Genomic DNA, 27,424 nt, shown 5'->3' on the forward strand with positions numbered 1-27,424 from the left:
GTAACTAAAATTGGCACATCTCTGGCCCCAGGTAAGCCCCTTGTAAAAGGTACCATTGGTACCAAGGGCACTGTGACCAGAAAAGGCCTCTTAGGGCTGCAGCACATATTGTGGCACCCTCGGAGACCCTGCACCTTAACACAGGTGTTTATGGTGCAGAGAAAAGTGAAGAGTCGACATGGCACACATACCACTGTCTATGGTATAGTTAAGACACCTCTCTAGCTGGGTGCACCATACCACTATACCGCCTGTGAAGGGATACAGTTGCATGAGCACTGTATCCCTTCAGTGCCCATTCATAGACATTGTATTTTTTTCCCAAATATTTTTATTTTATTTTGCAATACTTGTGAACATTGACATAACTGTAACAGTAACATTGCACTAAGACTATATTCAGCCATCCGACCCGTCCCACTACCAGTAAGCATGAGGAACACAAATCATAATATGAACAAAGTTTACATAAAGGACCTTAGTACACATCCAAATATGGTCATTTCTTGGGGTCCATTCCCCCATCCTCCCACTGGGACCAGCAGAAAAATCATTAGTCCAACCTCTCAGTTGTGCTAGATTGAGTATCTTCTTCACTCGAGCACAGACCGTAATATCTCCTCAAGCCCCCATATCTTCTTACATTTTTTTGTGTCAACCTCTGCTTTTATATATGACCCTTTCGGCGGCTATGTACAAATCCGTACCCCCTTTCCATTCTTTTGTCATAGGGGTTTCTTGCATACCCCACTGTCTGGCAATATCCCGCTTAGCCACAATCAGCCCCAGTGTGCTAAACAGGAGTTGGGATATGGGGACATCCACCTCCGCATGAAGCTGGATTGGTCGTAGTGGATAAGAGAGGTAACTACTTTTAATTAACGCGTGGCCAATATGGTCGCGAGAATTTTGACCTCCATGTTTAGGAGAGACATTTGGCAATATGAGTCGCACCTGTCCCTGGGTTTTCCGTGTCTGTGGATACCCACAATGGTAGCTGTGCGAACATCGTCTGGGAGAATCCCTCCCTCGAATGCATCCCTGTATAGAGCCAGAAGGTGAGTCAATGAGGTCTCTAGTCTTTTTAAAAAACTTGGCAAGGTGCCTGTTCGGTCCAGGGGTTTCACCTTATCTTAACCTATTTATTGCATCCCCCACCTCTACCAGTGTTATGTCTTCCTCTAGGGGTTTGACGTCTTCATCACCTAGCCCACGGATGTTAATATTTGCGAGATAACTAGTAATTTCTTCAGTGGTGCTGAAGGTTTTCCGACTATAAAAATCAGCATAGTATTGGCCAAATGCGAATGAAATCTGTACGTCCGTGTTGTGTATCCTCCCCTTCTCCTCAACAATAGTCTACCCACCTAGCCTCGTTTTCTTTCTTACTGAGCCATGCCAGCAATCTACTGGCTTTGTCTCTGACCTCATATAGACGGTGCAGTGTTGCTAGCCGTAGTTTCCTTGCCTCCCCCTGTGCCAGTTCACGATATTCAGTCCTTAGGTGTCTATTTGTCAGGCGATAAACGGGTCTGGCCCATCTAGGACAGTCGCCTCTAAGGACAATAATTGTCCCTTAATGCGTTCTATGTGTTTCCGGTCCTTTTTTTTCCCCAGGTTATCCGGTTCTGTGTCCTATCCCGAAGCACTGTTTTGTATGACCCCTGAGTCCACTGCACCCACGTTTTCATGGAAGAAAAGTTTTGTGTCAGTTCGAAGCCCCTTTATGATCTCCTCCTTTTGAAGGTCCCATGTGGTAAGCCTCCATTTCGGCCCATGTGTACGGATCAGTTGCTCCAGCAAAACCAGCAGAGGCAAATGGTCAGATAGAACCCTGTTGGGTGTAGGAATCTCCATATATCAGTAAGCCCCATAGTGTCTGTGAAATGGCAGAGGGGAGTGATGTCTGTATTTTCCAGTGACCCGGTAGACCGATCCATTCCTATGTTTAGGACGTGGTTAAAATCCCCCCTATAATGTGGAGAGACATTGGTGTTTAAATGAGGATATCCGCAATTTAAGAAGTAGTGGGGCTTGCAATCGAGGTGGTGAATATGCATAAATGATGGTTATGCTTCGTCTGCCCCATTTTCCAGTGACCCCAGCAAACTTACCGTCTGGGTCGATCCATTTACGTGTCACGTGTACGTTTTAATCAGAATAGGGACGCTTCTAGAACTGGATGTAAATCCTGAGTGAGCTAGGACCATATATGGTGCCCTACCAAGGAATTTGCATTGTGTGCCCAGTAAGTGTGTTTCTCTTCCAGGGGATCCTCATCAATAGTCATAAGCCGTGAATAATCCCCACCCATGTTCGGGGACCCTGGAGCGCATATATATATATATATATATACATATCTCCAGGCTCCAAGATTACACCAAAAAACGAGTCACTTCTGTGAGCGGGTGCCGTTTACACGGTGGCGTATCCGTGAAATAAATGCAGGCTCCAGAGTTTTCTCTCCTTTCTGAGAAAAACAAACAGCACTCACGGGAACAGTAGCAAAAAAGTGGGTTTAATTACGCCTTAGACAGACGCGTTTCGGGAGAACACTCCCTTCTTCCGTGTCAAACACTCGCGCATTGCGCGCCACCATTTTTTAAACAGTAACAAACGGTCCAATGACACAAATGAGGGACCACGCTCCCTAAGAATATACATGGGCGCCATCTTGTAAATGCTAAAATGCATTGCAGAACATACAGTTTATGTCACATTATCTCGTCTAAGTCTCGCATCAATATTGCGTCTTAAACATTATAAAACATATAGTTTTAATCTGTGTTATCTTGCCGTGGATCGGAAAAGCAACCCATATGGGTTGCCTCGTCCCCTCTCTTTCGTAATCAATAAAAAAGTTACATTCAAACATTACTCTCTTAAACCCATAGCCTGTGAAATCAAAATCTCCAATATATACATCAATAAACCTTTTCATTCCATGGGATGAATATCCTATACGACAGGTCCCTGCCGAAATATACAGAAATTCACAATTCATTTAACACATTGTATCAAAAAGATATTACATCACTGCAACAGAGTTCATTGTTAGTTTCATGATTCACAAGTGTATGGACAAATCCTCACCACTATTGAGCCCACCCGGTGCCTTCGTTTGCATGTCTACTATATATCTCGACTCCAGTCTCCTGAGCTTTAATAACCTGCCACCCCCTCTAGGTGTATCGGGTACTTGATCTAGACAAAAGTACTGGAGGAGATTTCTGTCGCTCTGATGTTTAATCTCAAAATGTCTCGCGACCAGGTATGCAAAATCTTTTTTAGCTATCGCCCGCATGTGCTCCAGTATCCTCACTTTTACGGGGTTGATGGTACTCCCAACGTAATTTAATTTACACGGACATCTCAGGCAGTATACCGCATCATTGGTGTGACAAGACAGAAATTTGGTTATTCTTCTGCCTCCCGTCACTCCATTAACCTGGTATGTGAGGACTCTCCTACTGTATGCACACGCTTTGCATTTTCCACATGGGAAAAACCTTTAGCTTCATGTAAAGTGCCTTTGGTGTTGATTATAGGATCCATATGACTGTGTACTAATTGATCCCGTATGGATCTAGCTTTCTTAAATGTTATTTGGGGCCTAGGGGGTATATCAGGACCGATAATATGATCCGTTTTAAGGACATGCCAATGTTTATTCATCACAGATCTAAGCCAGCCGGCATCCTGTGAGAATGTAGTTATCAATCTGAACTTCCCCTGATCAGTGGGGATTTTGGCTTTCTTTTCAAACAGTTTATCTCTGGCCAACTGATCTACTCTCTGTAAGGCATTGTCCAGACGTTCAACCTTGTATCCCCTCGCTAGGAACCTCCTTTTTGCTCTCACCAACATTTAAACATTTTTTAAAATATTAAAACATCATTGTATAGAAAGCCCACGGCGGGCAATAGCACTTTGCATGCTTCAAGTAGTCATCCGAAGAGTCTTATTAAAAGTATCCCGTATGGGGAATTTTTAAGACTTAAACGTAACTGCACATTAGACAGTGATTTTCGACAGGCAGTTGGTGAGAGCAAAAAGAGGTTCCTAGAGAGGGGATACAAACCTAGGGGGTATGGGTGCTTCTACCCTGCCCCCTTTTTGAGATCTACACATTTGTTTTTCTGCTTTCCTGTACCTCACTCTACCGAGGCACAAGATGGCTGCCCACAATTTCAGTTTTGGAGTGTTGACAGACAATGGCAGCCAATCAGCATGCAGCTCATGCACGTAGAGGTACGCGCACGTACGTTTACCCGTACGCGTACGGTACCCGTAAGGGTAAGCGTACGGTGAGCTCATATAGATATATATGTGTTTTTGAAGTTAATTTTCATAAAAACCACTGGAGCAATTTTGACCAAATATAGCAAAGGCACTAATGCGTACCAGTCCCTACAATTTTGCCAAGTTTGGTGTAATTCCGTTCAGCGGTTCGGGCTGTAGCCTTGTCAGAACGTCCTATGGAAATTAACATGGGGAAAACACGTTTTGGGACCCCCCTTTTTTCTCAGCCCCCACTTCACGAATCCCCCAGAAACTTTCAGGGAAGGAGCACAGCGGAGCTGGCCACAATTTTGGAAAATTACACGCAAATTCCTCAACTTGTGCCAAAGTTATTCCCAATAAATTGTTCCTATGGTAGCTAGGTCCTAACTATATATACCTACTGGCTTTCGCCAGTAGGTAATATGTATATTTTGACATTTATGTCTTTATTTGCTTCGTGAATAAATTTTCACTCTGCTTTTCACTCGACTATTGCCTATCGTGTCCTGATTGCCGCGGAGGTATGGAGGTGTACTAAAGGTCCTCACCTGGCTTTTCTTCATCTTGGATTGGCGAACGGGAACATTGATTATATATATATATATGTACGTCCCGATCTTGTCCGGGTGCAACACGCTTCCCCGCCCGCCCTGACATTGTGCAGCAGCCCGGGCCCCCGCCTGCCCCGACATGGGTCCCCTTACCTGAGCCGCCGCTGGCCTGTCCGCTGCTCCTCACATCACCGCTCCTCATCACGCACGTCGCGGCCGGCGCTACTTCGGAGGGACTACTTTTTGTTTTTTACTTGACATTTTTTAATTTTTTTTATTTTTATTTATATAGCCTATAACCATCTACACACCCTGACGATTCCAACGGTGTATCGGGTGTGTGGATTGGCGCTGTGGTTCCCGAGTTTACCCGCCTCAAAGGCTGAAAGTTCTTCCTTTATTATAGTAGTGTATATATATATATTTATATATATATTTATATATATATATATATATATTTATATATATATATATTATATATATATATATATATATATATATATATATATATGTATATATATATATATATATATATATATATGTGTGTGTATATATATATATCCAGAAATTAAAGTTTATAAACTTTTAAAATTATACACCTAAATATGTATAAACGTACATATATGTAAATATGCAGCCCAAAAGAAAGAATTTGTAACGAAAATAGGGACAAACAGCTAGTAAAGAATTTTAGCCGGAAAAAAGCTTCCTAGTACCGGTTTCTGGCGTGAGTCGCTTGCTCACTTTGCCACTGGATTCAAGCAAGCCTGGCTGAAGACGGCTGAAATGCCAGAAACCGGTCCTAGGAAGCTTGTTTCCGGCCCAGGGAAGGCATGGCTTGGCAGTTCGGGCTGGACTGTTCCCATGAGGCACAGGATCAGACTGATTTGCATATGGCCATGTCTGAACTGGGGTGGCAGAGTGGGCTAAAGAACGGTGATGGATTAAACCCAGATCTTTTGACTGGGTGTGAGTGTTTGATTGGTTCAGATGCTCCATCCAGCACCACCCCCTTTTGTACCGCTTCATTCTCCTGCTAGCTCTTCCTCTCCAGGACTACATATTGTCCAAGTATCACCTGAGGGCTCTCCGGTGGTTGGTGAAGACTCTTGCGCAAAAATGCTAGAGCCCTTAGCAGCCCTGGATCGTACTATTCCCGAACGTACTCTCCTTCTCACCTCTCAGGATCTCCGATTCGGACTCCTCTAAGATCTCCTCAGAGGTCGCCTAGCCGATCAAGATCTCCTACAGTACTGTCATCCAGAAGAAGAACCCCTCACAGGTCACGCTCTCCGCATCCCCGTAAGAGGCATTCAAGGGATAGATCTCGTTCTTTCCATTCGTCACTAAAAAAAGAAGGCGACGAAGATCTCCTACCTGGTCGACATCTTCTACTAGGACCTCAATGAGGGATTACTCTCCTACATGTACGTCTACTCCTCCCTCAAAAGTTTCACCTATTGACAATTTAACCACCTTCAATGAGGTATTAAGTCGAGGAGCAAATAAGCTGAACATAGCTATGTCAGTACCTATGGTTTCTGCCTCAGTAATATTCAAAACCCTGCATCACTGTTCTTCAGCCAGACCACTACTACCTTTGGTTCCTGGCATTATTGATCTTGCCAATCAAACCTTTTTAACACTTGCAACTGTGGGTTTCGTACCCTCATGGATAGCTAAAAAATATAAGGCCCCAGATCAGGATCCATTATTCCTGCGCTCTGACCTACCTTCAGATTCCATCATAGTGGCAGTGGCTAGGAAGACTCAGTCAACCATGTCTTCCTCTTCGGCTCTTCCAGACAAAGACAGCAAACTAATGGATTCCATGGGCAGGAAGATGTGCAACACATCGGCTTAGTTTATGAAGGTCTTCAGTGCCTCTGCTCTATTAGGGAGATACGACAGATCCTTATGGGACTCTGAATCGTTTTGCTGATAAGCTCCCTAAAGAAGATCAGCAAGATGAAAAGGAAATCATGCAAGAGGAGGGTCTTGTCGCAAATCAAGTAATCAGCGCCTCTGCGGATTCTGCGTATCTGGCTGCCCACGGATATGCACATGGCATTTGCTCGAGGCGTGCAGCATGGCTAAGATTAACTGAACTTAAACCAGAAGTGCAGCAAAAGATCACAAACCTTCTGTTCAATGGGTCTTCCCTCTTCGGTCCTCATGCAGACAAAGAGATGGTGAAAATGAAGGCGGATTTAGATACAGTAAAAGCGGTGGGTCTAGTAAAAAAGAAAGACTTACGCAGGCGTTTTCATTCCAGTGATAAACACCAGTTTCAACAAAGGGGTCAGTCATCCCAGTGGTCGTCTCAAGGTCACCAGCAACAACAACAAAGATCCCATTTCCATCAGAGACAACTAGGGAGAGGAAGAGGCAACAGCAGACCTCTACCTCAAAACAGGCAACAAAACAATGAGGGGTCACTTCCTCTAAACGTGTTGTCCACTCCGGTAGGAGGAAGTATTGCTGTTTGTTTGGAGGAGTGGAGCAATATAACAAACGACAAGTGGGTATTAAATATTGTAAGAAATGGTTATCTTCTACGATTCAAGACTCCACCTCCTTCGATCCCTCCGAAGGGCGTTCCCACCTTGTGTCATCCCATCTTACAAAAGGAGGTGATCAGTCTTCTGCTGAAAAGAGCCATAGAAAGTGTCCCAATTCATCAGAGGCGCCAGGGAGTGTACTCTCGTTATTTCCTAGTTCAAAAAAGAGGTCCTTCTGTGGAGTACAGGCCTATTCTGGATCTTCGCCTCCTAAACAGATACATCCGAAAAGAAAAGTTCCGGATGCTGGCTCTACACCAGATCTTCCCTCATTTGCATCAAGGAGACAGGCTGTGCTCCATAGATTTACAGGGCACTTATTTCCACATGCCAGTGTTCAGGAAGCATCAACAGTTTATCCGTTTTCAGATAGCTCGACGCCAATATCAGTTTCAGGTGTTACCATTCGGCCTCAAGTCAGCCCCAAGAACATTTTTAAAGTGCATGGCAGTGGTGGTGGCTTTTCTTCACAAAAAAGGAATTTTCATTTACCCTTACCTCGACAACTGACTTCTGAAGTGTTCCACTCCATCTCTACTTCAGTCGCATCTGAGCAGCCTGGGTCTAAGAGTCAATTTCAAGAAATCGATTCTCAACCCCACTCGAACCATTCACTACCTAGGTTCCTCTCTGGACACCGTGGAAGGAAGTGAGTGTCCTTCGGAGGAGAGGTTTGCATCTATCAAGATGAAGTCTCGAGAACTGCTTCGAACTCTCCACCCTTCGGTCAGACAAGTGTCTTCTCTCCTGGAGTCTATGGCCTCGTGCATCTTAATAGTACCCAATGCTCGGTTGCACATGCGTCCCCTTCAGAAAGCTCTGGAGGATCAGTGGGCACAGGTTTCAGGAAGTTGGGAGGATCAAATTACTCTTCCCCTGTCTGCCAAGGACTCCATCAGATGACAAAGAGATCACATCTGATGAAAGGTGTCCCTTTTCTTCAAGAGACTCCGACTCCCTGCAGGGCTGGGGTGCTCATATGGATCATCTTTAGGTGCAAGGCCTGTGGACAGACACAGAAAAAGGTTACCATATCAATATTCTGGAGCTAAGAGGTGTTCACCTGGCTCTCAAATCCTTCATCCTATCTCTGAGGTCCAACTCCCTCTTGATTCAGACAGACAACACCACAACAATGTTTTATCTAAACAACCAGGGAGGCACCAGATCCAGAGTTCTGTCCCAGGAGGCACAAGCGATTTGGAGATGGTTACTGGCTAGAAATCTAACCATCCGGGCAATCCATGTTCCACGTGTCCTAAACATCCAGGCGGACTCTTTAAGCAGAGACTTCGTAGACGTTCACGACTGGGTGCTCAACAACGAAGTTGCTCTGGACATCTTTCAAAGATTGGGTTTTCCAGATATAGACTTGTTCGCAGACGAGAAAAATGCCAAATGACCCATCTACGAATCCAGGTTTCGCCAACCAGGGTAAATCGGGAATGCGTTACTGATAAGCTGGACCCAGTGCTTGCTTTATGCTTTTCCCCTACTGCCTCTCATTCCGGCAGTGATCACCAAATTTTACAAGACCAACTCCAGGATGATACTGATCGCCTCAGAGTGGCCTCGCCAGTGGTGGTAACCGGATCTTCTTCAGCTCACCGAGGTTCCACACCGGAGGTTGCCTTGTCGCCCAGATCTACTGTCCAGGAGCCAGGGGAGAGTGTTTCATCCCTGCCTCCTATCGCTGAGGTTAACAGCATGGCTCCTGAACTCTTGCAATATGGGCATTTAGACTTGCCAGCTGACTGTATGAAAATCCTAAAGGAAGCCAAAAGACCTTCTACCAGAGCTTACTACGCTTTTAAATGGAAGTGTTTCTACATATGGTGCTTAAATAATGGACATGGCCCAATTAGAGGGCAGGAACAGGTCATTCTGCTGTATCTATTGTATCTGGCTAAGTCGGGTCTGCAATTCTCATCTATTAAGGTACACTTAGCTGCTATCACAGCGTACAGAAAGTCACCTACGCAAGGTTCTTTTTTTAAGATGTCAGCGGTGAAAGATTTTCTAGAAGGATTGAAAAAGGTGTTTCCTCAAGTGCGAGCTCCTTCTCCTCCATGGGAGCTCAATGTGGTCCATACCAAGTTAATGGGAACACCTTTTGAACCAATACACAAATGTTCCTTACAGCATTTGTCTTGGAAAGTGGCATTCTTGGTGGCAATCACTTCTGCTCGTAGAGTAAGCGAGCTGCAAGCTCTGTGCTGTAAGGAACCTTACACGGTTTTGCATGCAAACAGGGTAGTTCTTAGGCCTCATCCTAGTTTTCTGCCAACGGTGGTATCAGATTTCCACATTAAACAGGGAATCACTTTACCCACTTTCTTCCCTAATCCTTCGACTCCCCCTGAAAGGGCCTTACACTCCTTAGATCTTAAGAGAGTGTTGAAGTTTTATTTGGATAAAACAAAGGATATTAGAAATCTCAAGATGGATAGTCTCCTGTATTTCATTGGCTTATCAGTTGGCGAATAAATCGTTTCAAGGGGGACCTAAAACGCATTCAACAAGGGGAAATGCCTCTACCACGGCCTTACTCAAAAATATCCCCATAGCCGAGATTTGCAAAGCAGCTACAGGGTGATCTGTTAATACCTTTTCTCGTCATTACTGCTTAGACTCAGACACTCGGGCAGATGCTCAAGTGGGTCAAGCATCTCTGAGAAATCTGTTTGGTTAGTTACTGGTAGCAACTGTATTTAAATTGTTCTTATTCCTTGTGCTACATTGCTCCTTCGCGAAGTGTGGGGTATGGGCTTGCTATTCTATTCACTGCTTATGACTATTGATAAGTATCCCCTGGAAGAGAAGGATAAGTTACTTACCTGTAATCCTGGTTGTCTTCCGGGGGTATACTCATCAAAGTCATAAGCACCCCGCCCTCCTCCCCGATGAGTAAAGTGGATACAAGGTTTATCAAGTTTGAATGTACGCCTTTTCAAAAAGAACTGACCTAACTGTCACCTGTGGTGCATGCTGGGAGCAGAGGGCTCTCTGAGGTTCTTAAAGGCAAAGTGCCTAGATTCTTGTGATTCTTAAAGGCAAGGTGCCAGTTGTCTTTTCTGTCTGAGGACAGTTATTCCTATGCAACCTATGGACCAAACTGCCTGCAATTACTTGGTTTTTTCCTTGTTCTGGCAAAGAAAAGATTCTTGTATGAAGCCATTTGGGTGTATGGTCTCTATTACAAGTAATCTTACTTAAATGTTTTTTGTTACTACATGTTTTGCTAAAATTCTTTTCTAGCTGTTTTTCCCTATTTTGGTTAAGAATTCTTTCTTTGGGCTGCATATTTCCATATATGTGCGTCTATACATATTTAGGTGTATAATTTTAAAAGTTTATCAACTTTAATTTCTGGATATATATATATATATATATATGTGTGTGTATATATATATATATATATATGTGTATATGTGTGTGTGTATATATATGTGTATGTATATATATATATATATATATATATATATATATATATATATACATGCATACATACTCCAGGGTCCCCGAACGTGGGCGAGGATTATTCACTGCTTATGACTTTGATGAGAATACCCCTGGAAGAGAACCAGGATTACAAGTAAGTAACTTATCCTTCTTGAAGTAGCACTATTTCTAGCATTAGGGGTTTTATATACTGGATGACCAGCCCGCGTTTAATTCTGTTTCCCAGTGGGAACATGAGTATTGTGGTTACAGCGGTACGACCCCCATCGTGTACTTAGGCCTCCCGGGGTGCGACCCCCATGGTATACAGGTGACAGTGCTCTGCCTAGTGCAGTCAATAGCAACATAAAAAACAACAACAACCGCAACAAAACTCCCTTCCCGGATCCCCCCCCCCCTTCCCACTACACCCAAACCCCATAACAATATAACACACCACCCTTGTGTAGGAAAAGTTAGAGAGGTCTGTCGCCCACACTACCTGAATGCAAAGAAAAAATCCTCCCTACACACTTCCGCTATACAATCCCTTCATTAGTAATATAGAAAACAATAGTCTCTGGCAGACTCCGCTGCAACACTGTTCTGAATTGTACCGATAGGGAGGGTACAGATCAGAAAAAGAAAAAAAACCTTCAATACTAAACAAAGTCCAACTGTTAAGGCTTGCTGGTCCCTGACCATATAACAATGCCAGGTTGGTACCTTTTATGCATGCATGTGTGTGTATGTATGTGTGTATGTATACATGTATTCATATATGTATATATCCAAAACAAACGTTACCCAATATAGAAAAGCCTTACACGAAAGGGTTTGCACACACTTGCTGCCGGTAGCAGAATGACAGCCTGCCAAACACCATTCCATTCTCATGCCAAACGCGTTTCGGACGTCTTCCCGCCCTTGATCAAGGACCCAGCATGATTAGACACACCTGCTTTTATTACAAATTCACATCTTGCCCAAGTGGGCTGTAGCAAGGCATTATGGTTAATGTAGTCATAGCTACGGGACTTCAGGGTGCCAAAAACCTCTGTCTGTACCAAAATTGGGACACCCCCGCGCCGCACGGCCACCAGCTGCTGCGTGTGCCCCCAGCCGCCTCTGCCTCGCTGCCGCCTCGTTGCCGGCTCCCGCCGCTGCGAGTGGTTTTTTGTACTATTTTTGACAGTAATTTGTGCTTGTCTTGTAACTTGTTTTCCCTTGTTTTTCCCCGCTTTTTCGTGCATTTGTGCCTGTTTTCTACTTGTTTTCTCCTCCGTGTTGCCCTCCTTCCTTGTTGTCCGCCTACCGCCTTCCTCGACGCCCCCCGCCCTCCCTTCCCGCCACCGCCGCTTAGCCACGCCCCTTTTTGCCTTCTGTAACCCTCCCCGCTCCCGCCTCCCAGCTGCTCCGCCCACCCGCGCACTTCGCCTTAAATGGCGACCGTGCGAACGCGCAGCGTTGACGCGCAGCGGGCGCGCCGATTGTGCGCCGAAGGCGCGCCAAAGGTAAGCCCGTCTGCGCCCGTCCGCGACCGGAACGCGACCAGCGCCAGGACCCCTGGCCCCCACCGACGGAAGCCGACCCGACGAACCTACAGCGCCGCCGACCTCACCGCACTCAACACCGGCCACATCCCAGGATGTCACCGAGCCGCCCCGAAGCACACCCACGGACCCTTCAGCTGCCTCGCCTGCAAGTTCACCTGCATCCGGACCTTCCCTGCACCCGACAAGCCGAACTCCAGCAGCACCCACCTCAAGTGCATCCTACTCAACACCCGCTCCGTCCACAGACATGCCGTAGAACTCTGGAACCTGCTCGACACCACCGCCCCCGACGTTGCCTTCATCACCGAGACCTGGATGAACGCCTCCTCAGCCCCAGACATCGCCATCGCCATCCCAGAGGGATACAAGATCACCCGGAGGGACCGCGACAACCAGACCGGAGGAGGCATCGCCATCATCCACAGAGACACCATCCGCATCACGACCAACACCGACGACACCCTCACCACCGCTGAACACCTGCACTTCCAGATCCACACCAACCCGAAGACCACCCTCAGAGGCACCCTGATCTACCGACCCCCGGGACCGCGCACACGATTCAGCGAGGACATCGCCGACTTCGTCAGCCCGCACGCTCTCCCCTCCGCCGACTACATCCTCCTGGGGGACCTCAACTTCCACCTGGAGAACAACAACGACCGCAACACCATCACCCTGCTCGACAACCTCGACAACCTCGGACTCAAGCAACTGGTGACCACCCCCACCCACCTCGCCGGACACACACTCGACGCCGTCTTCTCATCCAGCAAAGACGTCACCTTCAGCCACGCAACAGGACTCCACTGGACGGACCACAGCTGCGTCCACTTCACCTTCAGAAGAACGACGATCCACCACCGCCAGCAACAGGTGGCTCGAAGAAGCTGGAACAAGATCACAGCCGACCAGCTCACCGCCTCCCTGAGCCAGCACCCTCCCGCCAACTCAGCGAACCCCAGCCAGGCCGCCGACAACCTCACGAAGTGGATCAGCAACTGCGCGGACGAACTCGCCCCTCTAAGGACCCCGCCCAGCAGATCCTGCAGCAGAAAAACACCATGGTTCACCGACGAACTCAAGAGCTCCAAGAAGAACTGTCGAGCCCTCGAGAAAGCCTGGAGAAGGGAACCAACGACGGACAACATGACCACCCTCAAGCTCGCCACCCGGAAACACCACCAACTGATCCGCGCCACCAAGAAAAATGAATACAAGGACCGGCTGGACAACAACGCACACAACTGCAAGGAACTCTTCAACATCGTGAAAGAGCTCTCCAACCCCAACGCCGGAAACAACGACATCACACCGTCGCAAGACCTCTGCAACTCCCTCGCGTCCTACTTCCACAACAAGATCACGGACATACACAACAGCTTCAACAACCAACCAACGCAAGCCACAACCGCAACGACGCCACCCACCACCACCCTCCGCACCTGGACTCCGATCAGCACCGAAGACACCATCCGCACCATGAACTCCATCCATTCAGGATCTCCGACTGACCCCTGCCCTCACCACGTCTTCAACAAGGCCGACGCTGTCCTCGCACCCCACCTGCGGGACATCATCAACACCTCCTTCGACTCCGCCACCTTCCCTGAGAGCTGGAAGCACGCCGAACTCAGCGCTCTCCTCAAGAAACCCACAGCAGACCCCACCGACCTCAAGAACTACCGTCCCATCTCGCTCCTCCCGTTCCCGGCCAAAGTCATCGAGAAGACCGTCAACAAACAGCTGGCCGCCTTCCTCGAGACGAATGGATCCCTCGACCCCTCACAGTCCGGCTTCCGAGCGAACCACAGCACCGAGACCGCCCTCATCGCCGCCACCGACGACCTTCGAACTCTGATGGACAACGGAGAAACAGCGGCCCTCATCCTCCTGGACCTCTCCGCGGCTTTCGACACTGTCTGCCACCGCACCCTAGTACAGCGCCTCAGCAACATCGGAATCCAGGAGAAGGCACTGGAATGGATCACCTCCTTCCTCGACGGAAGAACACAAAGAGTCCGCCTACCACCGTACAAGTCAGAGGCCACCAAAGTCATCTGCGGCGTACCCCAAGGATCCTCGCTGAGCCCAACCCTCTTCAACGTCTACATGAGCCCCCTCGCGGCCATCGCACGCCAACACAACCTGAACATCATCTCCTACGCCGACGACACCCAGCTGATCCTCTCCCTGACCAACGACCCCGCCACCGCCAGAGCCAACCTGCACGAAGGGATGAGAGACGTAGCCGAATGGATGACGACCAGCCGCCTGAAACTGAACTCAGACAAGACGGAGGTCCTCATCCTGGGCTCCACGCCCTCCGCCTGGGACGACTCCTGGTGGCCCCCCGCCCTGGGCACCGCACCCAAACCGACGGACCACGCACGCAACCTGGGCTTCATCCTGGACTCCTCCCTCTCCATGACCAGACAAGTCAACGCCGTCTCCTCGTCATGCTTCAACATCCTGCGCATGCTACGTAAGATCTTCCGGTGGATCCCCACCGAGACGAGGAAGACGGTCACCCAAGCCCTCGTCACCAGCCGACTGGACTACGGCAACGCCCTCTACGCCGGAACCACGGCCAAACTCCAGAAGAGACTCCAGCGGATCCAGAACGCCTCGGCGAGACTCATCCTCGACATCCCCCGACGCAGCCACATCTCCGGACACCTGAGAGATCTGCACTGGCTCCCGGTCAACAAGAGAATCACCTTCCGGCTCCTCACCCACGCGCACAAAGCCCTACACGACCAAGGCCCGAGCTACCTCAACAACCGGATCAACTTCTACACTCCCAAGCGCCTCCTCAGATCAACCAACCACGCCCTCGCCGCCGTCCCCCGCATCCGAAGAGCGACGACAGGAGGAAGATCCTTTTCCTACCTGGCCGCCAAGACCTGGAACTCACTTCCGACCAATCTGCGCCTGACCCAAGACCACCTCTCCTTCAGGAGGAAGCTCAAGACCTGGCTGTTCGAGCAGTAGCGGCACCCCCCCCCCTCCCAGCGCCTTGAGACCCTACGGGTGAGTAGTGCGCTCTACAAATGACCTGATTGATTGATTGATTGATTGAATCCAGTCACTTGACTTCGAGTCCTTCAGCTCCACCTGCTGGTCATGATGGCTTGATCTGTCCGTTTCGCTGCGTGTCTTCTCGTCCACATGTGCCCCAGGTTTGTGTCTGGGTTTCCTGAGCACGTAGGGCGTTGCGGGACTCCTCCTCTTTGTTCCGCTCCAGCCTCTCCTGGTTCTCAGTTGTTGATCCCTTGATCCCTTGATCCAGCATTCCAGGTTCTTCCCTCCCCCCTAGTCTGGTGTTGGGGGGGTGAAGAGTAGGCCTTTCCTCGATCCAAGCCTATACTTCTTCCAGCGTCTGAAAAAACTGCGCCCTTCCATTATATATGACCTTTAGCTTCGTAGGAAATAGCAGCATGTATTGGATTTGTAGTGCTCTTAATTTGGCCTTAGCGGAGACAAAAGGCTTCTGCACATCCCTGCTGTAGTCAGGGAAAACCATGATCTTGAAGTTTTCATGTCTGATTTCTCCGGATGTATGACATTACAACGCATGCATTTACATCGCATGCCTTTACAACGTAAGTATTACAACGCAGTCTATTACAACGCATAGTGCTTTGGGGTGCTGGATAGTAAATAGTTTAATTTACTATTCCAACTCCAGTCCCCGTGGACACTAGGGAAGGTTATTGGATAGTAAATTAACCTATTCCCTATCCTAGAGCGCCCCCCAGAGCAATGGGTTGTAATAGTTTGCGTTGTAAAAGTTGCATTGTAAAGGTAGTACGTTGTAAAAGTTTCGTTGTAAAGGCTGTTCACCGATTTCTCCCATCCTGCGTGCCTCTCGTAGGATCATGTCACAGTCTATAAAATTAAGGATTTGTAGCAATAATGGGCCTTCGGGGGCACCAGGAGAAGGCCTTTCCAAGAACAAAGCAGGGAGAGAAGTGTTCAGGCAGAATAATGTTTTTCAACCAGTTGGTCAGGAACACAGGTGGATCCGTTCCATCCATGCCTTCCGGAAATCTCACGGAACAAAGATTGTTTCTTCAGGCCCTGTTTTCCACGTCGTCCACGTGCCACTGCTGGTCGCCACATTCTTAGACATTGTAAGTGTAGTACAGCCGTAAAGAGTATGTGGTATGGGAGTTGGTCATTACGAACTCCACAGCTCCATAATGGCTTTACTGAAACCGGGGAAGTTTGGTAGCAAACTTCTCGGTACATTAAACCCACACTGATGCCAGTGTGGGATTTAATGTAAAATGCACTCAGAGGGCCTCTTAGAGATGCCCCCTGAAACACAGAAAAATATTTTTTCCCTTTTAGGAAGAAATGGTGGCAACGCCAATGCACTTCTGCATTATATTTTACCTTTTTAATCAAAATATAATCAAGCTGCATTCCGAAACATATGCATGTTTACACATAGGAGTCCTCCTATGATGCTGAAACTGCCGCAGTTTTCTAAGAGTACTCTTGGAATATTTCCTGAGCAGTCACAAACTTGCTCCAATTATAGGAGTGACCCTGCTTGACCGAAGTTTCAATTTGGTGAGTGAAGCGCCTTGTAAATCTAATCAGGCTTATGTGCATCTCATAATATGCACAGACTTTTTCATATTTTTAAACTGGGACTACAATAAAAGATAGTTGGTGTGAATCCAAGATGCTCAGGTTATTTCATATTTTCTCCCAGGGAACATTTTTATGAAACGAGGCCCAACGTGTTACTCACAGATTCGAGCTAATGCACCAGATTTAAAGTTACGTTTGCAGCCTATAAATCGTTGGCCCACAAGGGATCTAAAAGCTGTACCTTTAACCCTGTACAGAGTGTCAGAATGAAACCTCCACCTCCCCAGAGCTTGGCCCCATTAGCTACTCAGACTGCCTACCAGCATCATTTGATTATCCTCCATGGTACCAGGTCAAAGCACTAAGTTAAATTAATAAATTCCTGTTTACATTGAAACAGATTCTTGGTTGCAGTGCTAGTTGATATTTATGATTGAGGACCATTTTTATACAAAAAGTAAAATCTACTTTAATCTTTAGATGAAAAGCATTGGGCTAATTTTCCACGTTTTGTTTTCAACAGCAGAAATAGAGCTGATGTAATGGATATTTAAGGTCTATAACATTGTAGGTGGAAAGGAGCAGGTAAAACACTCTTGAGTTTGGGAGTAGATGAACTTGCAATATGTAGAGCATTATAAATCATACAGCCTCCATTACCCAAGTTACTGAGTCAGTGCACATCTTTATTTGGGAAAGGACACTATGAGCACTTCTCTGTACCAAATAGTTGCCCAGGGAAATTGAGTACCTGCAGTTCTGTATTTTCACTTCAAGCAACGCGGTTTTCCAAGGCTGCTCTTTATTCACCCCCCTGTTTAACGTTTGCTAACTCCTCACATATGCGACCACCAGCTCTGTGTGGCCCACCAATGTTCTTCACTGCCACCAGGGTCTCACCTTATCCTGCCTTCAGTTCCAGCTATTCGCAGTGTAATTCAATGTCTGCACCTTAGTTAACATTACATGAAAAGGGCAAACCCGAAAGTACTGGGACCTGGGTATTCAGTATTACAAGGAAAGAGGTCCCAGTATGTACTGTTTAAATGAAAAACAATCCTTATCGCTGAATTCCAAAGTAACAATAAAACAACAGTATGTGCGAGGAATGTTGTTTAATCACATCCTCACCATTGTAATGTATGACAAAAATCTTTTTCAGTATATACAATGTGCCCAGAGGGAAAAGGAGTGGGGTGGGTAATGTGGTTTTGTGAGGATTTAGGGTTTAGTGAAAAGAATTTAAAGATCCAGTGAGGTGACAGAGTACATCTTTTGACATCACGTATGCATTTGTTACTAAGCCATACGAAGAAACAATAAAAACCTATGCCATATATTGAAACACAACATCATAGTCTGTTGTTCATGGGTAGGTGAAGATGTAGAAAGTCGACGTTTCGACCCCTTATAGCGGTAGGTTAAGTTGCCACCTTACTACGGGGTCTTCCTCAGGACTGGGGTAGGTGATGTGGATTAAGAAAGGGGGTGGAGGGGGGCGAGAGGGCACCAATGAACCACCCAAATCCGGTGGTCCTTGTTCAACAAAAGTAGTGGGCCAGTAGGCTCCTCGTGGGACAGGGAGAGTTCCGGTGATTAATCGCGGGGGATGCTGCCGTCTCCATGATTTTTTTCCGGAGACTGCAGCATCCCCCGCGATTAATCACGGGAACTGCGAAGACAGTATTTGAAGCTCAAGACCATTTTGGATTGAAACTGAATAAACACGAAGTCGGAAGGCACGACTAACATATGAGGAGGTGATATCGCACTCTCCCTGTCCTACGAGGAGCCTACCGGCCCACTACTTTTGTAGTTACTTGTGGTCGTAGAAGTAACAGGTAGCACTAGGAGGCCCATACCATAGTGATGGTAATGGCGAAGTAGTGTTGTAATTGTGTTGGTGAGTTTCATCATAATTTTCTTGTTTGTACTGTGGGTGGTGTTGGTTTTACCAGAGTTTAGTGGTGGTGTCAGAAAGCTTGTTCTTCAAACACTTCGATGCTCCCCCTAGATGCTTAAATGTTAGAACTGATGCAAGAGGGCTTGCACAGAAAGCACACAGTAACAGCACTTTATCTTCAATTGAAAACATGTATTCATTCATTTTCTTAGTGTTACTCCCCACCACCCCCAACACCCCAATATAAAACAAGCATTGGCATAGCCAATAGGTCTCGCCTTGAGGACCTAATAAGTGTTTAGATATCCAGAGCAATATCCTTGGTGCAACAACATCAACTGTTGCATCGCTAAACACTTATAAGGTCCCAAGGGCGAGACCTATTGGCTATGCTAGTGCTTGTTCAGTTTACAAATGACCGATATAGTATCCAGTGAGAAATGCCTTGAGGATGGTGTGGAGATTATGGGGTTCTTTTTATTTTTTATTTAAAGGGCATTAGTGCACCAGATGCAGTAGCATTTGTGCGAAGATTGTGAGGGGCAACCTCATCACAATTTTGTCTGTCTTTATAGCAAAAATGGAGTGGGAGATATTTTCCTTGCTAACTAACATTAAGGGGATGGTCATCCTTGTGTGCATGGAGCAACAGGAGGCAAGAAGAGATGGGACTTCAGCACACTGAAGATGGGAATTCGTGCACACTTAAGAAACGAGAACCATCCATTACAGCAGGCGCACAGGTACGCTGTAATTACATGATGGCAGTACGTGATACGGTTTGTAGACTCTATCTTCCCTCGCAGACGAAGAGGTGCGGCGAGTACCAGTGACGTATACTGTTAGTGGAGTCTTTGTGGGACCCCATCTGGGATGCATTTGTGGGTAGGGCAGAGGTTCTTCCTAGTGATTTAGAACATTGACGGGAAGCTAGGATAGTGGTTTGATGATGGTCGGGCAATAAAATGGCAGAGTTGCAACAACATTCTTGAGCCCTAATCACACAGCCATTAGTTTTCGCTTATTCACAAACTCCCCCATTCCGTTAACACCCCGGAAATGGTTAAAGAATTACTGCTGACACATGCAGGATTAAACCTGTTACTATGGTATGAAGGGGATTAGTGCACCCCAAAAGGTGACGGGGAAGGAGTTTCTTCTCCACAAAGAAAAATATTTTGCCTGTAAAAACAAAAAAAAACTCACAAGGCAACAAAAAAGTGCCACCACACCAGGGTGCTGACATTTAAACAAGTGTAAAAACAAAATCACAAACTAAGAAATACCAATCCACACGTTAAAGCAACAATTCACAGAAGACTTCCTGTGGTACATTAGGAAACCAGCCAACTGACAACTTTCTAGGAGTTCTACACAAATGCTTGGTGACTTTTGGAAACTTTTTAATACACATACAGTGAGCTAATACACATACAACGAGCAGCCTAACTCGCCAAATGTGGCTAGTGCACTGTGGGCGCATTGTGTAAATAAACATAATTAAAGAGTGGTGCACGCGCTGCAATGAATGCAGCTGGCATCGTGCCTGTCGATGCACGCGAAAGTGAAAGCTGCGGCCGTAGTAACCTGACCCACGATGAGGAATGCAGCGCGCCGCTGCTGGCTCTCGAGAGCCTTAGGCCGTGGGAGTTAACTTTTGAAAGAAAGGTGGGACATGCTGGCGTCTTTGGCCATTTGCCTGCTTTCATTACTGAAAGCAACACGCGAGAGGCCGATAGAATATGTGGGAGTTAACTAACTTCCACGGAGAAGATTAGGAACAGTGTGGAGTGCTCACAAGAAGCCTCCCATAGAACAGCGCATGCGCGCTGCGCTAGGCTCCACCTAAAAAATAGACTAGCCACATGCTTAAATGCAATACATGCACGGTGCACATTTGGTGAAACTCTGGGACAATGGGCCCGTACAAAGCATTCACACCAGCTAATCTCCCGGAGCTCGTTGTTAGCAGAAAGAGATAAACCTATACTTTGACTGTGTGCTGGCCACAGGGCCCCTCCATGGATAAGGGCGAGAGGAGGAACGCCAGCTGCATTACAGAATTGTGCCTGGAGCCAAAGGATACGTGCAGAGTGTCAGCGCGGTCCGCAAGGAAATATGTAAACAAGGGGGCGGGGCTATCCACAAAAGGTGCACACTCGATATTCCAAAACAAAAGTCAATGCAATACACTTTCAGAAATGAGGAAATTGTGCTGAGGCACCTGAAGGCAGGGTGTATACTTTCAATTTCTTTTTTGGAGGGATGATAATGCGTTATTGTTACTCTTCCTTTCCTGACAGCTCCTCTAAAATCCACGCTTTGTTTTTGCTATAAATAACGAAAATAACACTTCAACTGAAAAGTAGGGGCAGATTCCCACACTTTTATGTGTTTTATCTAACTCTGTTTTAGTCTAGGAGCATCTTGCAATTATAGTAATATTCTCACTGAAATTCCATAGAGGTTATTTTGTCAACCTTGGAAGGATAAACGCCAGTGAAGACCCTACAAGGACAGAAACAAATCAGCAGCTAGCACTCAAGCTGCTGAGTTATCTCATCATTTAAAGCGATACAGCGACATGCTGCGCGAAGCCCGGTTTCCAGGGAAGCTCCCAGTACTGTGCTTGCCTTACCTTCCTCCAGTGCATTGTCCAGCTGTAGGTTGCCGTTGCAGTCTTCGTCCATCGCCCCCTGCGTGCTCCGGCACTCCATGGCCCCCTTACACTCCGGCCCACCCCCTGTCCAGCTCGGACTCGTTGGGGGATGTGCCAACCACAACCACTGCTAGCTACCGACCGACTGACACTACTTTTGCATGTACCGGACCACCACCAGACACACTAACCTGCGCAGCACGACTGTCCCACCCAGACTAGCAGGACACCACCAGTACCACTATCCCCACCACAGAAATACACCCCCACTAAACTTAGTACTGGCACACTAAATACCGCAGCCTCTCTGACACCCAGCGACCCACTCAGCTACTACAGCTTTAGCTCTGTTTATCTGCACCTGGGAGGGCAGGTCCAACTCCAGGAAAAGGGTGGAGACAGCAGCACAAGCATAGCTGGTGAGGAAATGGAAACAGGGCTAGGGATGCTGGGAGCAACAGAGAACGGCAAAATGATGACACAATTGTGCTAGACAGAATGGGGGCGCTTCTAGGTGAGATGCTTGTGGCTATGATTTTCCAGGTCCCCCTTCCCCGCCCCTTGTCTACAATAACGGTACGTTCCTGCCAGTTTAGAGGCATGTGCTCTACAGAGGCGGACTGGATGTATTTCTGCAGAATTTATTGTAACTCAATCAATCAATCAATCAATGACACTTGTAAAGCGCGCTACCTACCCGTAGGGTCTCAAGGCGCTGGGGGGGGGGGGGGTGCCGCTACTGCTCGAACAGCCAGGTCTTCAGCTTCCTCCTGAAGGAGAGGTGGTCTTGGGTCAGGCGCAGGTCGGTCGGGAGGGAGTTCCAGGTCTTGGCGGCCAGGTAGGAGAAGGACCTTCCTCCTGTAGTTGCTCTTCGGATGCGGGGGACGGCGGCGAGGGCGTGGTTGGCTGATCGAAGGTGGCGTCTGGGAGCGTAGAAGTTGACTCGGCTGTTGAGGTAGCTCGGGCCTTGGTCGTGTAGGGCTTTGTGTGCGTGGGTGAGGAGGCGGAAGGTGATTCTTTTGCTGACGGGGAGCCAGTGCAGGTCTCTGAGATGTCCGGAGATGTGACTGGTTCGTGGGATGTCGAGGATGAGTCTGGCTGAGGCGTTCTGGATCCGCTGGAGTCTCTTCTGGAGCTTGGCGGTGGTACCGGCGTAGAGGGCGTTGCCGTAGTCCAGGCGGCTGGTGACGAGGGCCTGGGTGACGGTCCTCCTGGTCTCGGTGGGGATCCACCAGAAGATCTTCCGTAGCATGCGTAGGGTGTTGAAGCATGCCGAGGAGACGGCGTTGACTTGCCTGGTCATGGAGAGGGAGGAGTCCAGGATGAAGCCCAGGTTGCGTGCATGGTCTGTCGGTTTGGGTGCGGTGCCCAGGGCGGGAGGCCACCAGGAGTCGTCCCAGGCGGAGGGTGAGGAGCCCAGGATGAGGACCTCCGTCTTGTCCGAGTTCAGCTTCAGGCGGCTGGTCGTCATCCACTCGGCTACCTCCTTCATCCCTTCGTGCAGGTTGGCTCTGGCGGCGGCGGGGTTGTTGGTCAGGGAGAGGATCAGCTGGGTGTCGTCGGCGTAGGAGATTATGCTGAGGTTGTGTTTGCGTACGATGGCCGCGAGGGGGCTCATGTAGACGTTGAAGAGGGTGGGGCTCAGAGATGATCCTTGAGGGACGCCGCAGATGACTTCGGAGGCCTCTGACTTGTACGGTGGTAGGCGGACTCTCTGTGTTCTTCCGTCGAGGAAGGAGATGATCCATTCCAGCGCCTTGTCCTGGATTCCGACGTTGCTGAGGCGCTGCACTAGGGTGCGGTGGCAGACCGTGTTGAATGCCGCGGAGAGGTCTAGGAGGATGAGGGCCGCTGTTTCTCCATTGTCCATCAGGGCTCGGATGTCATCGGTGGCGGCGATGAGGGCGGTCTCGGTGCTGTGGTTGGCTCGGAAGCCGGACTGTGAGGGGTCGAGGGATCCGTTCGTCTCGAGGAATGCGGCCATCTGCTTGTTGACGGTCTTCTCGATGACTTTGGCTGGAAACGGGAGGAGCGAGATGGGGCGGTAGTTCTTGAGGTCGGTGGGGTCCGCTGTTGGTTTCTTGAGTAGAGCGCTGAGTTCGGCGTGCTTCCAGCTCTCAGGGAAGGTGGTGGTGTCGAAGGATGTGTTGATGATGTCTCGCAGATGGGGTGCGATGACAGCGTCGGCCTTGTTGAAGACGTGGTGAGGGCAGGGGTCGGTCGGCGATCCGGAGTGGATGGAGTTCATCGTGCGGATGGTGTCTTCGGTGCTGATCGGGGTCCAGGCGTGGAGGGTGGTGGTGGGGGGTGGTAGTTCGGTCATGGTGTGCGTTGGTTGGTTGTTGAAGCTGTTGTGTATGTCCGCGATCTTGTTGTGGAAGTATGAGGCGAGGGAGTTGCAGAGGTCTTGCGATGGGGTGATGTCGTTGTTTCCTGCGCTGGGGTTGGAAAGCTCTTTCACGATGTTGAAGAGTTCCTTGCTGTTGTGTGCGTTGTTGTCCAGTCTGTCCTTGAATGCTGTTTTCTTGGCGGCGCGGATCAGCTGGTGGTGTTTCCGGGTGGCAAGCTTGAAGGAGGTCCTGTTGTTCGGTGTCGGATCCCTTCTCCAGACTTTCTCGAGGGCTCGGCAGTTCTTCTTGGAGCTCTTGAGTTCGTCGGTGAACCAAGGGGCCTTCTTGCTGCCGGGTCTGCTAGGCGGGGTCCTCAGTGGGGCGAGTTCGTCCGCGCAGTTGCTGATCCACTTTGTGAGGTAGTCGGCGGCCTGGTTGGGGTTCGCTGAGCTGGCAGGAGGGTGCTGGCTCAGGGAGGTGGCGAGCTGGTCTGCCGTGATCGTGTTCCAGCTTCTGCGGGCGGCCTGTTGTTGGTGGTGGTGGGTCGTTGTTCTCTTGAAGGTGAAGTGGACGCAGCTGTGGTCCGTCCATTGAAGCTCTGTGGCGTGGCTGAAGTCGATGTCTGTGCTGGAGGAGAAGACGGCGTCGAGTGTGTGTCCGGCGAGGTGGGTGGGGGTGGACACCAGTTGCTTGAGTCCCAGGTTGGCGAGGTTGTCTAGCAGGGTGCTGGTGTTGCGGTGAACTTTGGCTTCTTTGTATCAATTTTATTAGGTGATTTCTGTAGGAAACGGCATGCCGGCCATCGTTGGAGTTTTTACTTTAGGTCAAAACTTTAGGCGTACATTTATAGGAACACATAATTCAATAATGTGCGAGCACACTAGAGGGTGTGTATGGTTGTGTTGCTGAAAAAGGCCATTCTATGGTCTTCTAACGTCTAGTAGTTCTAGGCCTGCCATTCTCATATCATCATAGTGGGGCGGTGGCAGAGTCAGTCACGTGGCTCATAAGCCTACAGTGAGGGATACGGGAAGGACAGGACCTCAGGCACTGCCTGGCCTCACTCCAGGCGGCGTTGAAGATCACACTGTGCAAGAGATTACAGGGAATTCTGCACAGCGCGTGCTGTAATGAATGTTGCTGGCATCGTGCCTGCCGATGCACGCGAAAGTGATAGCCGCGGCCGCAGTAACCCAATCCACGATGAGAAATGCAGCGCGCCGCTGCTCGCTTCCGAGAGCCTTAGGCTGTGGGAGTTAACTTTTGGAAGAAAGGCGGGACATGCTGCCATCTTTTGCCATGTGCGTGCTTTCATTACTGAAAGCAACACGCGAAAGACCAATAGAATATGTGAGAGTTAACTAACTCCCATGGAGAAATTTAGGAAGAGTGCGGAGTGCACATAAGAAGCCTCTCATAGACCAGCGCATGCGCTCTGCGCTAGGCTTGACCTAAAAATAGTCTAAAGGAAGTTGAGCTTGCTGTACTGTTGATCCCAGAGTTATACAGTAATTATGCAGGAATGGACACAGGACTCTTGGATAAAATCTCATCCACTTTTTAACCACTATCTGTACAGCAAATGTTCAAAGACATGATATTTGAAGCACATTTCTAATTCGTGCTTTAGTAAGGTGGATGTGTAAAAACTGCATCTACTGTAATTCCAGAGTTGGATAGTGGGGTTTAATTTAACTGTCTTCCTTCTATATTGTACTTGTACACCCATGCACCACGCTAATCCACAGATCACGATTTTCGAAGTTGAGAAGTGCATTGAGGTAAATGTCACAAAATATGCGGCTTCATTTTAACAGGGAATTGGATTTCACGCTAGGTTCCTCATGGCACACAAGGAAAATGGGTGACTTTTTACATCTTAGTTGGTATAATGGAGTCCGGATAATAAGTTGTTTGGTAATTTGATTTAACTTCAACATTCCCTACTGGCCTCTGAATCCAATTTGTATTGGGAGAATTGTTATATCGGTAAACAGTTTTCTGTCGCCAATAATCTTAACAGAATTTAGCTACACATTTTTGTAAGCAATGTGCTGGCTTTAAGTACTACTGGGCTGTAAACGGATTTATGTGCTTTGATTTCTCTGATGGTGAAACTTTGAAAACTATTACCGTAAATGAAGTTAATAAATTAAGTTTTCACCCCATTTCGCTATGTTGTTGCCGTACACGTGAAAAGAAAATAATTGTGAGTTGAACTGATATGGCAAGAAGGGAAGGGCTAGACGGTGGTGGAGCCACTTTTAGGCATTTTAAAATGAGCTTTTACATGCTAAATTTTCAGTTGTTTCAGTAGAGACATTCCATTTGTAGGCCTGAATTGAAGGTTTAAGTACCCTTATTAAAATGGTAAGTAAATATTTTTTCTGTAATGCCAAAACACATATTTTTCTGTGTAACAGATCGAGGAGTTGAATTATTTTCAGTTTATTTTCATGCTCAATGGGTTTGCCTTGCTTTTAGGTAATCTGGAAGGATATTTTGAACATCATTTGTCGAAGACAGAAGTTTGAAATTAGTTACTGATCCATTTGCATGCCGAAGTGTATTGGAGTTTGGTCACTGTGCAAGAACGAGCTTGAGCCTTATATCTCACAGCTGTCTTTGTGTTGTCTGTTGTTTCTTTCTTGTTTTACAGAGGTCTTATCAGCTATTATTAGTGTTTTATTGATCTACATTCTTACTGCATTCCTCTTGTATGAAGCTGTTCAACGGACTATTCACATGGATTATGAAATTAATGGAGATGTAATGCTTATAACCGCAGCTGTGGGTGTTGCCGTAAACCTAATGTAAGTTCTTAATGTTAATTTGTGAATACATTTGGAATAAAGCGCAAAAGAAGTGTAGCATTTTAGCATTTGTTTGCACTTTGAGCAATATCACATCAGGCAAATTATGTGAATCTCGCTTTAAATAGTGTTGGAACTGGGCAAATGACAATGTGTAGAACTGGGTAGGAGATGGAGGTGTTTAATCATCACCTAATCCTCTCAGGATAGGTCATCGTCACCCTCTTGACTTCAAGTCTCTTGTCCATGAAGGGTTTCATACTGAGGTTATTGGCTTCAACATTTAGCCAGTTGCCAAATCACAGAGTTGATTGTGAATGTAATTATGATCCTTCTGTGTTAAGAGCATTTTAGAGTTATCATGTTGCAGTTCTGACGTGGGGCTTGCTTCTGTTCTTCTTTCCGTCATTGTCATTGATGCTTTCTCACATTGTGCTGGTGGTTGACTGCAGAGCCTAATATCTGGCTGCTGCTACATACTTAAACATTGAAAAACGTGTTTCTCCTATTAGTCAGTACCTTAAGGTCTGCGATTACTTTTCCTCTGTATGACTTAGTAGCTTGAAGTCCAAGAGCAAAGGTTTCTAAGGAGTTAAACCTTCCTGCATTCTCGACTACAGTTTACCCCTGTAGATTTTGTCTTTGCAATGGAGAATTTTATTCCAGCTGCTTTTGAAGATTTTCCACAAATTAGAGCGAATGAGTGGACATCCTAAGCAAG

At 47.6% G+C, this 27,424-nt stretch overlaps 1 protein-coding gene and 1 long non-coding RNA gene across 3 annotated transcripts in view; one reads left to right on the top strand and one right to left on the bottom strand.

Annotated features, from left to right (window-relative positions):
- LOC144826444 (uncharacterized) overlaps positions 1-27,424 on the bottom strand; it is a 120,933-nt gene that overhangs the window by 86,971 nt on the left and 6,538 nt on the right. The gene's annotated exons all lie outside the window — the stretch shown is intronic.
- The window catches only part of SLC30A4 (solute carrier family 30 member 4), a 287,690-nt gene that overhangs the window by 55,898 nt on the left and 204,368 nt on the right, over positions 1-27,424 (top strand). For both annotated transcript variants that reach the window (XM_078684769.1, XM_078684770.1), the window contains exon 3: positions 26,550-26,703. In XM_078684769.1, coding sequence (XP_078540895.1) covers positions 26,550-26,703 — 154 coding nt within the window. The remainder of the gene's footprint in view (positions 1-26,549; positions 26,704-27,424) is intronic.

Source organism: Lissotriton helveticus, chromosome 3_2, assembly GCF_964261635.1.
Source record: "Lissotriton helveticus chromosome 3_2, aLisHel1.1, whole genome shotgun sequence".
In the NCBI taxonomy this organism is placed as follows: domain Eukaryota; kingdom Metazoa; phylum Chordata; class Amphibia; order Caudata; family Salamandridae; genus Lissotriton; species Lissotriton helveticus.